Here is a 16836-nt window from a genome sequence, read left to right as displayed (position 1 = left end):
GTGCAAACAAATTGCTATTTGGTTCGAAGCAATTCTCTAATCGGCGGAAACAAGTAATTGGCTTTTGACTTATTGTGTTGAGATGACAAAAAACCTAACCTTATGATCGATTCATGTTGTTTGAAGCAACTTCTGCGGAAGCAAATTCGGAATTGCACTGAAGCAAAATTTATTTTCTTTGGAAGCAAGTTCTACTTTTTTTACGCAATGTTTGATACAAACAAAAAAAGTTGGAAGCATGTCACCGATAGCACTGCTCCATCATGGACGGGCGGCACCGTAATTAAGCCGACCTCCTATCGCGATCGCCCAGTCGCCGTCAGCTGTCATACACTCCCAGACGCCCGTGTCCCTCCAAGATCAGCAACGTGAACGTGAGACGAGACAAAACCTCCCCTTGTCCGCACCCCGCACCTACCTTATCAGTCCCACGAACCAGCCTGCCTGCTTCCTCCAACGGCCGGGCCGGGAGGGACCTGGCCGGCCGGCCCCATCAGCACACCGCCGTCCCCGTCCCACGCCTAAACAAATCTAGTCCGGCCAAGGCAAGAGCCGGGCGCTCGTCGGTGGCGCGGAATCTCCCCGCCACCCCGAGACGGCAACGCCGGCATCACGATGCGTGCCACAAGGACGCCAGAATGATTGAACCATCTTGCCATAGTCAGTTTTGTCTCGGGAAATTGTGGAAAAAAATTCCGTGCATACCGGTTGCAAACCTCATCCTTTGCAACCCGGACGTCATCTGCTGCCACGTGTACAGCTGGACAATTGCACGGCGTCCTCAATTTTGTCTAAGCGATACGCAGCTCGGCTCCAATCGCTGCACGCATGCGTATGGCTCGGCTTCAAAACTGAACCTGTACGTGCGATATTGGCTCCCATAGTTACGTGATTGGTTCCGATCAGATAATAGCCCCGATCAGATGCGTAGCTGTAGCCTTGTCCGCCTCCAATCCTCCATCAATCCAATCGAGAATTTCTAATGGCTGAGCGACCGGAACGGTGTCCTCCAGGCGATGCGACTAGCCGCCAGTTCCCTGGCCCGACGCTCACTGCAGCAGGAGGAACGATAGCCATGTCCGCCGACCGTCGAAACACGCCCTCTCCCTTGCATGACGGGATCGGGCTGGAAGGACAGCCACGGCCGCCACTGGCCGTCCTGCCGCAATCTGAAGCAGAGCTGTCGTCGAGAAAGTCGGGAGTGGCCATGCCGGAATCTCACACCGTCGCCTGGAACGACGACCATGGTGGTTCTACCTCTGGCTTGCACCATGTAAACCTCGTTGATGACAACAGTCGCTGCTTCAAATTGTACCGTCCGTCGTATACGATGTCAGAAGCCACGACATGCACCATGGACTTGCCGCCGCCACAAGTCATGTCAGGAGGAGGCCAGCAAGATGACGCAGTTACGGATGGTCGTGGAGAAAATGGAGAGCAAACAATCCAGGTACGGCGGTCTCTCGGCTCAAATTCAAGCGAAATTTATCTTTTCACATCGCATTGTGGTAATAGAAAATTTAACTTTGAACTATGTGTATTGCAGGTTCCTGAAGTTGGGAAAACGTTTGAGTCAGAGAAAGACGCCTATGACATGTATAACACATATGCTGGCAAAGTTGGATTTAGTATTAGAAAGAACCAGACAAAGCATCGACATGATGGTACTATATATCAAAAAAGAATTGTTTGCAGTAACCAAGGCCATCGAGAAACCGAGTCGTCGAAGGACGCAACAAGGACGGATTGCAATGCCCGTATTCAGTTCAGTGTTAGCAGAGAGGGGATTTGGACGGTGCAAAAGGTTGTAGCCGATCATAATCATTATCTTGCTAGTCCCAATAAGGTGCACAAACTGAGGTCCCAACGACGTGTTATAGAAGCAGACAGACATCTAATTGGCCAGATACGGGAAGCCGGAATGAAGCCATCCTAGGTGTATGACTTCATGGTAGCGTTTTACGGAGGACCAGACAAAGTGCCATTCGCAAAGATGGACTGCAATAACGAGATTGGTCGTGAGCGCAAAAAGTACTTAGAATCAAATGATTCACAAACACTTCTAGAATACTTGAAAAATAAGCAGAGAGAGGATCCAACATTTTTTTATGCCATTCAAGTAGATGAGAAAGATGGTCGGATTGCTAATTTCTTTTGGGCAGACGGACAGCCTATCATGGATTACGCATGTTTCGGAGATGCTATATCATTTGACACTACGTTTCAAACTAATAAGTTTGAAATGCCTTTTGCTCCAATCCTGGGAACCAACCATCACAAGCAGAGTATAATTTTTGGGGCAGCGTTGTTATATAATGAGACCATTGAGTCATTTGTTTGGTTGTTTGAAACCTTTCTAACAGCAATGTCAGGTAAGCACCCAAGCACAATTTTCACTGATCAGGATGCGGCCATGGCAGGAGCAGTTGCACATGTGTTTCGAAATACAAGTCATCGACTTTGTCTATGGCACATTTATCTTAATGCTGCTAAACATCTTGGACATGTAATTCATGAGCATCCTGAGAAGTTTCTACCTGATTTTAAGAGATGTGTCTATGAAGATAGATCAGAGTATAAGTTCAACAAGAAGTGGCATGAATTGTTGGATCGGTACAACCTCCAGGACAACGAATGGATGGCAAAGTTATATGAGTTGAGGGAAAAGTGGGCTGCTGTCTATCGTGACTCGTTTACAGCTGATATGAACTCGACTCAAAGGACTGAAGGTATGAATAATGTCTTCAAGCAAAGATTTGGTAGGAGACTTGGTCTCTCCGAACTCCTTGTAGAATGTGAGAAGGTTTCTCATAGTCTTCGGGAAAATGAGTTGGATGCAGATTTTAGTTCGCGTCGAAAGAACCCGATTACTTACTCATCTAAGTTACCTTTGCTGAAGACCGCATCCGAATCATATACAAGGAGGATGTATTCAGAGTTCGAGGAAGAATTTACAGGACAATTTTCGATGTCTTGTAAATTGTTACAAACTGAGGGGTCAGTGTTGACATACATGGTTACACATATGAATAGTGAGTATGGAACAAAAGTTATATTCAATACTGCGGATACTACCATTACATGTTGTTGCAGAAAGTATGAATCCATAGGTATGTATGCTTTATTTAATTTCCAATATACTAGTTTCTAATACAAATTGATGAAATATGGTATCCATATTTTACAGGTATATTGTGCAAGCATGCTTTTAAAGTTTTCAGTGTGAATGATGTTTTCATTTTGCCATCACAATATATACTAAAAAGATGGACAAAATATGCAAAGAGAGGATATTATGTTGAAAAACTAGGAACTAAGGAGGAAAGTTTGAAAACGCATGCTGCACGTGTCTCACGGAAGGCCACGTCCGTTGCATTGAAGTGTACCCGATCAAAGGAACTTCTTATTGATTTCGAGAAAGTTATAGATAAGTTTGACGTACAAGCAGATAACTCTCTCAGCAAGATGGAGGAAAAATCAAATGAGGTTCCGCTAGTTTCGACTGACCTTTCTACCGACACACTAAAAGGTACAATATCAATTAGAGTTCCTCTGGTGGTAAAAGGTGCAAAGACTAAACAGTCAAAACTCTCCTTTGAGAAGAAGAAACGGAAGAAAAAGAATAGTACTAAAAAGAAAGGTACTGATCCTACACATTCTAGCAAGCCTTTTCTATTATATACTTTTATAGTTAGTGTTTAATTTATCTTTCAACTCTTGTTTGAAAATAGGAGAAGATCCAAAAAAATGCAGTACGAAATAGGGATGATGGCATTCATCCACAGGAATTGATGGTAAAACATATGACTTGGACTCAGTATTCACTTTTCATATTTTCCTTACATATTTATATGAACAATTTTAAATTATATGACACAGGATGTTGGGACTGGTAGCATTGACGTTTCTAGTACAGTGCCAAACTTTCGAAATGATGTGTATGGGCAGTCTTCGTCCATGGCTGCTCCGTTGATCCAAGGTGGATTTACTAATGCCGCAATTCCAACCTTTGCAAATGATGCGTACGGGCAACCTTCAGCTATGTACGCTCCTTTCATCCAAGGCGAATTCACAAGTCTTTTGCTTGGAGTTCATCAGGATGCCACAATGTTCCTCGTCTCCTAAAAAGTTACATTTTGATGAATAGTATTTGGCGCAACATATAAGGAGTATGATCTTTTTTATGTAATCTGGTATACCATGAATTTTAATTGATGTACTGCAGCACACTGGATTTTGTCTTGATTTACAATGTTTGAGTATTGTGCCAGTTGCAAGGTTTGATGAGTTTGTACGCCTATTTTCTAAAGAAGTTATAGAATTTATGAACTGGTGTATTAGAATACAAGTACTTTCCAATTGCCTGTCTAAATGGTTGTCAGATTTCATACTAAAAAATGAGTCTCACACTGAAGTTTAGGCCTACTCAAGGACAGTAGAAAAAAATAGCACCTTCGCTACAGTATATAGCAAATCAAAGAAACATGGAGAAATATTCAGATTTTTTTAAACACATCCAGCAAAATGAAGATTTTATATTATCCATATGAATTTGATAGGAAAAGATACATTGTATACTAATTAGTACATTGTCAGGGAGAGCAATCAGCTATAGGTTGGTACAATAGTTGTCATGAATTCAACATCAAATTTGCAAGATTTGACATTCCTAGTCTAAGTATACTCCATCAGCAACCATTGCGTCTTCTTCAACAGTTTTCTCAGTAGCTGTGTTGTTCCAGCAGTATACTTGAGGGTCTTCGGATAGAAGAACGACGGTGGAGTGTGGCTGTTGCGTGAGTAGGTGGCCTCCTGTTCGCTCTTCGTTCCCTCATGTTGATGCCTAACACAACTTTGCATTTCGGTTAAGATTCTGGGCATCTTGCACCTGTACAAGGCATCATCCTTGTTCGAAGCACCAATGTTGTGCAACGCCATCTTGACTGGAGCTCTCCCAGCAGCAATCCAATTGACTCTAGTCTTGTACAGACAGTAAATAAGATTCAATTTCCTTGCCCTCCACTTCTTCGGATTGTAGCAAAGAGATACAACTACCTGGATTAATCACAAGTCCAAGACCCTGCATTAGCAATTATCCATACAAGGCTGACAAAACAATTCAGTACATGTAAATCATCATGTCAAAAAGGAGGCACATGATTACACTATCAATTGATATGGCATCAGCCGGTAAATCAACAATCCATACGACACATGTGTAGGATGATGGACAAAATCATGCCTACAAATTATGAATGGTTCACAATTCTAAATTGAATGGCTAATTAGGTACTCTATCTCTTTTCTTTTCAGACTTGAAGAGATTTATTGATCATTAATCGGGATTAGAATCAAACTACAAAGCATCAGCTACAATTTTTGGAACAAAGTTCATCTAAGGGAATCTATACTACTACTAGGTTGCTTGGCATAAAGATGTACCAAAGCACTGCACGGAAGGAGGAGAGCTGGCCGGGAAAATTACATCTTGCGTACGCGAGTTTGGGCCACGAGCGGCCTTGGCGGATGCGACTCCAGGGACCGGCGGGGGCAACTCCCAGCGGTGGCCCGGAGTCAAGGCAACTCCCGGCGGCGGCGATGCGATTCCCAGTGGCGGGCGCGGAAGCGAATCCCGGCGGCGGCGGCGGCGGCGGATCGGCTATGTGCGCAGAGTCTAGGAGTCGGGATCGAATGCTCTGTTCTGTGTGAATCGAGCCGCTGTAGAGGGAAGGAGCCGAGCCGCGCGAGTCGAGGGCGGCGCTGGTGTGCCGATTGGAGCCGAGTTGCGTATCACTTGGACAAAATTAAGGACGCCGTGCGATTGTCCAGCTGTACACGTGGCAGGCAGATGACGTACGGGTTGCAAGGATGAGGTTTGCAACCGGTATGCACGGAATTTTTTTCCGGAAAATGGGGGTGATTGCCGGACCTGCGGGTCAATGGCAGTAACTTGTTTATTTGCGCGACGGGACGGGCACTCAGGCAGACATGAACCCCTCGAACTGGCCACCATCTGTCCATGCATCAACGCATGTGCCATGTGATGTGACCTTTTGCTTGGCGAATGTTGTACCTGCCAAGTCAAATGAACTGGCCTCCCCCTCCCGTGACACGTGCAGCAAGCAAGGTCCTCGGTCAAAAGATGTCCCGATCCCAACTTGCCAGCGACTTCCACGGCCCAGTGGCCTAACAATCACTGGAAGAAATTAAGGTGACCTGGCGTGCCGAACCTGCATTGTTCTGCCATATGGGGCCACAAGTCAGATTGTTAGTACTGTAGTAGTATCTGACAAGTACTGCCAACTTAATTTGGTCCTGGTATCTGATCATCTTTCGAATGGTCAGCCAAATCACCATCGGCCCGTCGACGACAGTTCCCATCGAGAGGATTAAATGTGGAAAGCCTACCACAGACACACAAGAGAAATATCTGCAATGTGCATCCAGGTTTAGTGGTCACCACTTATCGACAACCTTAACAATCTATACAGATTCCGTCCTATTCCTTTAGCAACTGGAGTACACTGTACACGGAGGCGGTGATCTCGAGGCAGCGTACACAATACTAGACTGTAGACTACCACCACCACGACTATACATCAAGAAAGTGATTGCACGGCTCCCTTTTGCACGATGCCACCTTGACACGAAAAGTTTCCAGTTCCTCGCGCCCTTTGCTTGCCACTGCAAGAAAGGTAGTTCATTCCGTGGTGTGGTCCCAAGTTTCCTTATTTTCTCGAAATCAACTAGTAACATTGTTCTCAAATCCTTTTGTACCCATAATAACATATGGACCGCAATATCTGGCGAACGTTCGCTGAGAGGGGTTGACATTTGCGGATGTGGCAATTTTGGTTGCATGAGGTTGACGGTTTCTTCATAAACGCATGACACTATTTAAGAGAAGAGAAATTTTGTGGCAAAAAATGCAGGATTTGGCCTCTCCTTTTTCTTAGGGAAGGATCTGCCATCTCCAACTAGGTAAGTTGCGGAAAAAAGACATTTGCTTGTCATCCCTTTTCAGCTAACGTTCGTCAGTTATCATTATCGTAATATTATCCCTATTATAGTATTGCACAAGTACACGGGTGAGAAAACAACAGTGAACTACACACAGGGAGTGCTAGCACTAGCACTTTTTCTTAAACTAGTACTAATTACGAACTAAACTGATGAGTGCCCTTTGCCGTAGTACTAATGTGTTGTACTACGGCGGGGTATGGTAAATGGAAAAGTGAGAGGCTCTGGTCTGGGTCGCTTTACCGCACCGGCGGGCCGGAAACGGTCGCGACGGCTTTGAATTGAACGGGGCAGCGAGGTCGGAAAAATCCTGCGCCGCGACGCGCAAAACGAGGCGAAACTGCAAGGAAAGCGAAAAAGGGCAGGCCATCAAAAGAGAAGAGATCCATCCACCCATCCGTCCAACTGGTCGAGCCGAGAACACCTCGTCCCTGTCGTCGCCTCCCTCCCTCCCCCTCCCCGTCCGCCGTTCGTTGGCTCGTCTCGTCTCTCTTCTTACCCACCCACCTCGCCCCCTCCCTCCCTCCCGGAAATCGCAGGATTTTCACCGGCTTCCCGTTGACGTTTCCGCCACTGCGGCAGCTGCACAATTCGAAACCCCCCCGCACACTCCCCTCCTTCCGTGCCTAGGCGGCAACGCTTCTTCTCGCCTCCCCTCCCCACCTCCTTTATAACCGAGCGGGCGGCCCCTCCCGCGTGAGGCACCGAGGACGGGGGCAGAGCCGCAGCGCAGCCGAGCCGAGACCAGACCAGACGAACCGCGCCGAGCCCTACCCTCCTCCACCACCGGGCCTCTCTGCGAGGAGCGAGATGGAGCCGGCCGAGAAGAAGCCGCCGGCGGTGTCCGACCTCGGCGCCTGGGGGATGAACGTCGTCAGCTCCGTCGGCCTCATCATGGCCAACAAGCAGCTCATGTCCTCCGCCGGCTACGCCTTCTCCTTCGGTACGCGCCCTCGCTCTCTCCCAGATCTGGATCCGCCGCCTTGGGGGGCTCGTCGCTGGCGGATCTGACGACTGACGCGCTCCTGTTTTTCGTTTGTTTGCCCTCGCCTGCGCGAATGCAGCCACCACGTTGACCGGGTTCCACTTCACCGTCACGGCGCTCGTCGGGTGGATTTCCAAGGCCACCGGCTACTCCGCCTCCAAGCACGTCCCCCTCTGGGAGCTCGTCTGGTTCTCGCTCGTCGCCAACGCCTCCATCACCGGGATGAACCTCAGCCTCATGCTCAACTCTGTCGGCTTCTATCAGGTATAACACGCTTTGTGCCTGCGCTGCTGCCTATTGGCCATTGGCCGTGAATACGAATACGTGGCCTTGTTCTGTGGCTCAAGAACGTTTGCAAACTATGCCAATTTACAGATCTCCAAACTGAGCATGATTCCGGTGGTTTGCTTGATGGAATGGGTGCTCAACAGCAAGCACTACACAACCAAGGTTATATCGGCAGTGGTTGTCGTCGCAGCGGGCGTCGGGATTTGCACCGTCACCGATGTGGAGGTCAATGCTAAGGGCTTCATTTGTGCTTGCGTGGCTGTGTTCTGCACGTCGCTGCAACAGATTGTGAGTTTATTTTCTCTGTCTGGATACAATTTCTGCATTTTAGATTCCTGCTTACTTAGAAAGTTAAATACTAGGCGTAGATATCCTAATTGGAAATGTTTCCTAAGATTTACGTACGTCGTTATGACTTTCACAATAGTTGGAAGTTGTACAACCAATGATGATAACGCCAATTTTTGTATGTCGTTATAACTTTTCCACTATATGAAAGTTGTCTGGCCAATTATGATAACGCCAAGGTGTTTTGCTGATAACGAGCAACATAGGTGCTTTGGTGAAACATTGTCCTATAGAAGCCAAATATTCAGTAGCTGGGCATTGTATGGTTCTGCTCATTCAATGATTTCACTTTCTGGTGCAGTACTGTTGTATCATCATTATTGTTTTTTTAACTGAGTATCATCATTATTGTGAGTTGTCGTAGTTACTGTGCCTTGGTGTGGATTTTCCAATGTGCCCAGTTAAAACTGTGCAACAAAGAAATCTCATGCTAACAGTGTGATATGCCTGTTACAGGCCATGGAACCAAAACCAACATTTTCATTGTTAACCTGCAGTATGCTTCATGAGTAAATAATTCACATCATCTCTCAAAAATAAATAAATCACGTCATATAGCTGCGGATTTACAGTTGAATTCAATGATATCTGTATTCTCTTGCCTTTTGTTGCCTTGCATCGTGGAACATCCCTTTAAAATTCTGCGGTTACTTTTGGGCTTGCTACATCTTGGGATGATAATGTATTTTGGACTTTTCATGGGCGATGTTAGATACATAATTGTAGCCTTGAAGTTTTGGAAGATAGTTGCTGATCTTAGTTGATGAAGAGTTGCATTTTTAAACTGAACGCTAACGGGACTCCTTTTTCCGTTTACAAGTTATGTTCCATAAAAACACCTATGCAGTTTAATAAATTCCACTACGTTTTGGGTTCTGACAATACCTGTTCTTGTTCCAGACAATTGGCTCCTTTCAGAAGAAGTACAACATTGGGTCATTTGAGCTGCTGAGCAAAACTGCACCAATACAGGCAGTGTCACTTATTATACTGGGTCCCTTTGTGGATTACTACCTAAATGGGCGTTGGCTATTGAACTACAGTTTTTCAACAGGGGCAACTGTAAGTTCTCACTCCTGCCACATAATTTTCAGTTAATGAAACAATGCCTTGTATCTTCTGCTATAGATTCGTGGCAATGTTAACTAAAGTATTTGAATTTATGACATTTCCCATTCCTCTACTGCTTAGTACCCCACTGTAATAAGTTAGCAATTTCCTTTTCCAATTCATCTATGTCATGGAGCTGTAACAACACTGATTTTTCTCTTATTTGTTTTGTATGTTTTGCTTAACATCCTTCTTAAGAAACGCGGAATTTATATTATATGACTCGTGGTTTGCTGTTAACCACAACAATACTTCTAGCTTGTGGTTATAAATGCAGTTCGTGGTGATGTTTTCTGTTTTAATCATCACGCAGCTCTTGGTGCTGCTTTTAATGCTTTTGTCTGAAAACAGCTTGTTTATGCTCTAACAATCTCCTGTGCCAATCCTTTTGCAGTTCTTCATACTGCTTTCATGCTCCTTGGCTGTGTTCTGCAACATGAGCCAGTACCTCTGCATCGGGCGGTTCTCTGCAACCTCTTTCCAGGTCCTGGGCCACATGAAAACGGTGTGCGTGCTGATCCTCGGCTGGGTTCTGTTCGACTCGGCTCTCACCATCAAGAACATACTCGGGATGCTGCTTGCCATCATGGGCATGGTGGTCTATAGCTGGGCCATGGAGTCTGAGAAGAAGGCCACCTCGGCGATCCCGCGGAACAAGAGCGACATGCTGGACGGGGAGGACGTGCCCCTCAAGTCGAGAACGAGCGGCATTCCGCTGTCCTCGGAACTTGATGACCTCGAGGAAGGCCCGACGAAGAGCTAGCCTGTCGCTGTTATTCATTCATTCTTCTTGGTTCTTTTGTATGTGTTTGATCCACAATGTCCGCCAGTCCAGTCCTCAAAGCTATCGACAATCTTGTTAATTTTGCCCCTTGCCTGCCGGGTGGAGTTCCATCATAGGTGATGACGACCCCGGCCGGCCGGCCGGCCTCGGCGTAGATGACCACCACTTAGGAAATTTGTCAAGGCCGATATGGGCCGAGCCATGGTGATTCGTGATGGCTGTTGTTATAGACGACAACAAATTATACTTATATAATGGAATACAGGTGTTCCCCCGTTGTAGCATCCCGGTGAATGCTTGTCATTATTCCTCCAGGGTTCGCTGTCGTGTTTTGCCGTGGCAATCGTGGCTTCCGTTAGCACCATGAGCGGTGTGTGCTGTCGTGCGCCTTGTCGGGGCTGCCGGCCGCCGGCCTCACATGGGATAATGGGTGGGGCTTTGCCGGTGGCAACGTGGCCGTCGGCAACGAGGACGTGGACGGCGATGCTGCCGCCGGCCAAGTGAGGAAAGCCGGAATCAGTGGCAACTGGCAAGGGTATCCTTCCACTGTTTGCACGTATGGTTTCTTCAGTTTGCTTTTCTCGAGTGCGTCATGTGTCTTTATTCAGTGATGGCACCGAACTAGAAAGGGAACAACTCGTCTCGATCGGGCATCAACCAAAGCAAAAGAGAAACGGGATCTTTGAAAAAGTCTCAGCGAGGAACGTAGATCATCTGGTCCTCGAAATCGTTGGATGACCAATCATACTGTTCCAAAGTACCAAATCTAGGGTCAAGGAATGCAAGCCCCTCGGTGCAGAACGCACAATGGGCCTTATGTTCATCTATTTAAATAGTTGTAATCTACTACCGTTTCTCAAAAGGAAAAACTAGTTGTAATCTACTACTCCCTCCAATCCAAAATAAGTGTTGCAGTTTTGAACTAAGGTTAGTTCAACCTTGGTTCAAAATTACGACACTTATTATTGATCTGAAGGAGTAGCTATTTTCCCCTCTCTATGTTGTATGACACTCCGCTAAGTCATGCTTGTAGTCACAAATTACATTCCATGCATATAGTTACATTTTTTTCTCTCTTTTTCTTTGCAGATGAACAAGTTACATTCTTTTTACTAGCCAATCCATCCTAAGTAAGAAACAGTTCTATTAATTTTGTGTAGACATGGACGGTATATGTGTTAGAGCAAATCTAAGTAGTTCATGCTTCACAATTTCTTAACAAATGACATAAGTTAATTTCAATCGAAAAGTTGACTCATAAAAAAAACTTCAATAGAAAAGTTTGCCCCTTTTATACGTTGTTTAGTCACATGCTTCAAATATTTTATTATTATTTAAACATAAACCGAGAACACCCTTACATTTTCTTTTCTACTAAGCTTAGATATTTTGTATCACCTATTTATGCTTATCTTAACATGGTTCCACAACAAAGTGCGGGGCATCATCTAGTTTTTGAAGTGACATGAATGGAAATCTATTTTTATATTAAAGAATGCGACAAATATTTGTCTAATGATACTTAAAATTATATTAAAGATTCTTGTTACAAAGGCAAGTAAATTCTTCAACCGCAACTATGGCGCCCCCTGAAAATAATTCGATGAACTTTGAGCCAGAGTTGCCACCGCAATCCCCTACACGCTAGCCCCCGACACGAGACAAGATAAAACCTAGGTTCCATTTATACCGCACACAGACAAATCAAACCAATGCCACTAATAAAACCGCAACTGCTGCGACATGAACATGGAACTCGGTCTATGATGACGACCAACACTATCGCCAAGGGCAACTTCATTGGGGCGGCACATTTCGTCCACCTCCGCCCATTTCTTCCTGCGCGGACAAAAAACGACGGCCCAACACGATTTGCTGTCCATCTTCACCCATTTCGAGCCCAATTTTGGGTTAGGTTTGTGTCCGCGTGATGTCGACTACACAACATGTTCTTGTAGACTCGTGTTGGACCTCCAAGCGCAGAGTTTTGTAAGACAGTAGCAAATTTCCCTCAAGTGGATGACCTAAGGTTTATCAATCCGTTGGAGGCGTAAGATGAAGATGGTCTCTCTCAAACAACCCAACAACAAAATAATAAAAAGTCTCTTGTGTCCGCAACATACCAAATACAATGGTAAATTGTACAGGTGCACTAGTTCGGCGAAGAGATGGTGATACAAGTGTAGTAATGATAGTAGATATTGATTTTTGTCATAGGAACAATAAAAAACAGTAAGGTAGCAAGTAACAAAAGTGAGCACAACCGGTATTGCAATGGTTGAAAATGAGGCCTAGGGTCCGTACTTTCGCTAGTGCAATCTCTCAACAGTGCTAATATAATTGGATCATATAACCATCCCTCAACGTACGATGAAGAATCACTTCAATGTTCTTATCTAACGGAGAACATATGTAGCGACCAGACCTCAAACAGTCTGATCTCTATGCATCAGTGTCATCCCTGGATCGGTAATACTGACACGCACAGTACTTGAGGATTTATAACAGAGTAGCAATCACACACTTATTACATCGTATGTCTCAAAAGACAACTTATTACAATAAATATGGCTTAAGGCCATCTAATACGATAACATCGGAAGGCTTGGAAGACAAGTGAGTCCATCAACTCCAACAAAATCACTGAGTGAAAGACCACGACCTAAGGCTCCTTACCCGTCGTCTAAAAAGTCCGCAACATGATATGTTGTAGCCCGAAAACGGGTCAGCACATGTAATATGCTGGCAATGTAACACAAGAGAGTAATGAACAGAATAAAGCTATCACTACATGCATATATGGCTGATGGAGGATGTATGGTTAATAGGTTTTGCGAAAAGCCAATTTTTCCCTACTGCAAAGGAATATATTTTATTTAACTACAAAGTTGGTTGAAAACATTGAGAAGGTAAACCCCCTCTCAATCCCAACTAAAAGTAATCATTAACCCAATCAAATTATATTAAAGAGTGATGAGATCCACATGATAATCCAAAAACCAGATCCTCAAGATGTCCATAACCGGGGACACGGCTAGCCATGATTAGTTTGTACACTCTGCAGAGGTTTGTGCACTTTTCCCCACAAGACTCGATCTCCTCCGTTGGATTTTTCGCACTACATAATGTTTGAGAAACGGATGACCGAGACACAGTCTTTCCGAAGAGGTCCCCTTAACCGATAGATAGGCCGGTACACCTACAATTCTCTATATCTGCTAGCCCATCATGGAAAGGCTTCCCACAACTTACTCAACTATGCCAGAGCCCATAATGGCATGTGGCTGCACACAGAAGTTTCCTGTATGAATAATCTTATGATCCCTTTGAGTCTGGGTGGCGGTCCATAGGAGGATCACACGGTACCCCGGGATTTCCAAAAAAAACAGGCAATCACTGGATACCCCAGGTGCCTCAATCCACCCAGATGTGTATTAAAGTTGCCACCTTAAGTTGAACCATTAAATAACAATCTCACATCTGTCATGGATACTCTCAAACCCAATCCACGTCTACGAGCATAGCATAACATAACATAATAAGCAACGTAGAAGTAACTCCCCAGGGTTTGATAGTAAACAGGTGAATAGGTACTACCTCATCTACTTCCCAAACCCACAATTTAATCAGATCCTAACCATGCAATTGTTTGAGGATTGATCTAATGCAATAAAAACTGGGTAGTGAAGAGGTATGATCAACGTGTTACTTGCCTTGCTGATGATCCGTGAAACCTAGAGACTCGATGTAGCACGCTTCGCACTCCGGGTACTCTATCGCAATCAAACAAGCATACAATAAGCAATCAAACAAGGGCACGGGTAAAACTCAAATAAAAAGTCTAACCAGAAAGTTCAACTTAAGAACTCCGGTTTGCAAAAAGAATCAACTCAAACGAAACAACGAAACTCAAACGGCGAAAGATACAAGCTTCGTTCACTAATCTGGACTAAAGTCAAATTTTACAGTAGCAAAAACTTGTTTAAGTTGGTTAAACGGAAAGAGGGTTTCAAGATGAAACTCTAGGCGCTTGAATCGCCTGATTCCGATAAACGAGCAAAAAGTTATACTAGAACAAAAATCAGATCAGAAATCGTGATCGAAAATAATCGCGGAAAATCCGAGAAAAGAAAAACTGACGAACAGGCTAACGAACGAACGTTCGCTGTCTGCGGCTCACCGTTGAAAACCGTTCGCTAAAATGAATGTAAAAACAGGCGTTCGCTAAATAACTAAACCGAAAAATAAACCGAAAAATAAACCGAACCGGATCTAGGGTTTCGAAAAAAAAACCAAATGGTTTTCTCATGAAAACCGAGGCGGCTACCTCGGGTCTGGCAGGGTCTGGCGAGGTCCGGCGACGGCGGGGCGGCTCCGGTGCGGCGGCGGCGACGGATCGGCGACGACGCAACTTAACAAGGCCCCACGGATGGAGTCCCGCTCGGATACGGCCCGGAGTCGGTTCACTTTTTTTTTTTAAATAATTTTGACGTGCAGAAAAGAAAGAAAAGAAATTCTAAACGGACTCCAAAAATCCCGAAGTAAAATTCCCCCGTCCTCTAAAAATAAGTCGGACAAGGTGAACATTTATTTGGGCCTAAAATGCAATTTTGAAAAACACATTTTTTCCTAATTCAAATAAAATAGCGATAAAACTCTGAATAAAAATCTTATTTGATTTTAATATTAAATCTTCGATATTTCTCTATTTTGAGGAAGTCATTTTATCCTCTCTCTTTTATTTTATAAAAGAAATATTCGAAGAGAAAATAATTAAAATCAAACGATCCTCTTTTCAAAATTCGAGAAAACTCGAATATGAAAATAATGAAATCCCCAACTCTCTCCATAGGTCCTTGAGTTACGTAGAATATCTAGGATCAAGCCAAAATGCAATAAAATATGATATGCAATGATGATCTAATGTATAAGATTCCAAATTGAAAATTTGGGATGTTACAAACCTACCCCCTTAAGATGAATCTCGCCCTCGAGATTCGGGTTGGCTAGAAAATAGGTGTGGGTGGTCTTTGCGAAGATCATCCTCTCGTTCTCAGGTGGCTTCATCCTCGGTATGATTGCTCCACTGAACTTTGCAAAACTCAATAACCTTGCTGCGGGTAACTCGGCTGGCAAACTCGAGGATCCTGACTGGCTTCTCCTCATAGGTCAAATCATTATCCAACTGAATTGCTTCTAGCGGTACTGTATCTCTCAGGGGAATGTCAGCCATTTCTGCGTGGCACTTCTTCAACTGGGAAACGTGGAACACATCGTGAACTCCTGACAATCCTTCGAGTAATTCCAACTTATAAGCAACTTCTCCCATACGTTCCAAATCTCTGTATGGTCCCACAAAGCGTGGCGCTAACGTTCCCTTAACTCCAAAGCGCTTAACTCCTCGGAGTGGTGATACCCGAAGATACACTATGTCTCCAACTTCGTAAGCTGTCTCCTTGCGTTTAGAATCCGCATAGCTCTTCTGCCTAGACTGGGCTATCTTGAGTCTATCACAAATCAGTTTAACCTTCTCTTCCGATTCTTGAATCAAATCTGGTCCAAACAACTGTCGGTCTCCAACTTCATCCCACAACAACGGTGTTCTTCACCTCCTTTCATACAATGCTTCGAAAGAGGCCATCTTCAAACTGGCTTGGTAACTGTTGTTGTATGAGAACTCTGCATAAGGCAATTTTTCGTCCCAACTAGATCCATAATATAGCGCACAAGCTCTCAACATGTCCTCCAGAATCTGATTGACTCTCTCAGTCTGTCCATCCGTCTGCGGGTGAAAAGCTGTATTGAACTCTAGCCTGGTTCCCAAAGTTTCATGCAACTAATTCCAAAACTTTGAGGTAAACTGGGTTCCTCTATCTAATACAATTGTCCTCGGAACTCCATGCAAACATATGATCCTGGTCATGTATATCTTTGCCAACTTAGCACTTTTGTAAGTGGTCTTCACTGGGATGAAATGAGCTACTTTCGTCAAGCGATCGACTACAACCCATATCGAGTCATAGCCTGAACGAGTCCTGGGTAATCCCGTGATAAAATCCATGCCTAGCTTATCCCACTTCTATTCGGGTATCGGCAATGGTTGCAGCAATCCTGCTGGCTTCTGATGCTCTGCCTTCACTCTCTGACATACATCACAAACTGCTACATACTCTGCAATATCCTTCTTCATTCCGGTCCACCAGAATCTATCCTTCAGATCCAGGTACATCTTGGTATTTACTGGATGAATCGAATATGGTGAGTCATGGGCCTCCTGCAAAATCAGCGTCCTTATCTCCTG

General features: G+C 44.7%; 2 protein-coding genes and 1 long non-coding RNA gene across 3 annotated transcripts; 2 read left to right on the top strand and 1 right to left on the bottom strand.

The window, feature by feature from the left end:
• The first annotated feature begins 919 nt into the window (after positions 1–919).
• Positions 920–3623, top strand: LOC123185050 (uncharacterized). Its single transcript, XM_044597065.1, has 3 exons — positions 920–1450; positions 1547–3110; positions 3188–3623. The coding sequence occupies exons 1-2, from the start codon at positions 983–985 to the stop codon at positions 1934–1936; spliced, it is 858 nt and encodes a 285-aa protein (XP_044453000.1). The 5' UTR covers positions 920–982; the 3' UTR covers positions 1937–3110; positions 3188–3623.
• An 876-nt stretch (positions 3624–4499) lies between these two features.
• LOC123185049 (uncharacterized) lies at positions 4500–5782 on the bottom strand. The gene is made up of 2 exons (XR_006493151.1): positions 5486–5782; positions 4500–5055 (listed from the first exon to the last, which is right to left on the bottom strand). It is a non-coding gene; the product is annotated as an uncharacterized lncRNA (long non-coding RNA).
• A 1753-nt stretch (positions 5783–7535) lies between these two features.
• On the top strand, positions 7536–10819 carry LOC123188111 (UDP-rhamnose/UDP-galactose transporter 2). Its single transcript, XM_044600150.1, has 5 exons — positions 7536–7963; positions 8085–8269; positions 8381–8581; positions 9542–9703; positions 10146–10819. Exons 1-5 carry the CDS (start codon positions 7831–7833, stop codon positions 10512–10514), a joined length of 1050 nt encoding a protein of 349 aa, XP_044456085.1. The 5' UTR covers positions 7536–7830; the 3' UTR covers positions 10515–10819.
• The last annotated feature ends 6017 nt before the right edge of the window (positions 10820–16836 follow it).

Source organism: Triticum aestivum, chromosome 2A (genome assembly GCF_018294505.1).
Source record: "Triticum aestivum cultivar Chinese Spring chromosome 2A, IWGSC CS RefSeq v2.1, whole genome shotgun sequence".
In the NCBI taxonomy this organism is placed as follows: Eukaryota; Viridiplantae; Streptophyta; class Magnoliopsida; order Poales; family Poaceae; genus Triticum; species Triticum aestivum.
Note: the sequence above shows the minus strand (reverse complement) of the source record. Positions and strands in the feature narration are given on the sequence as shown.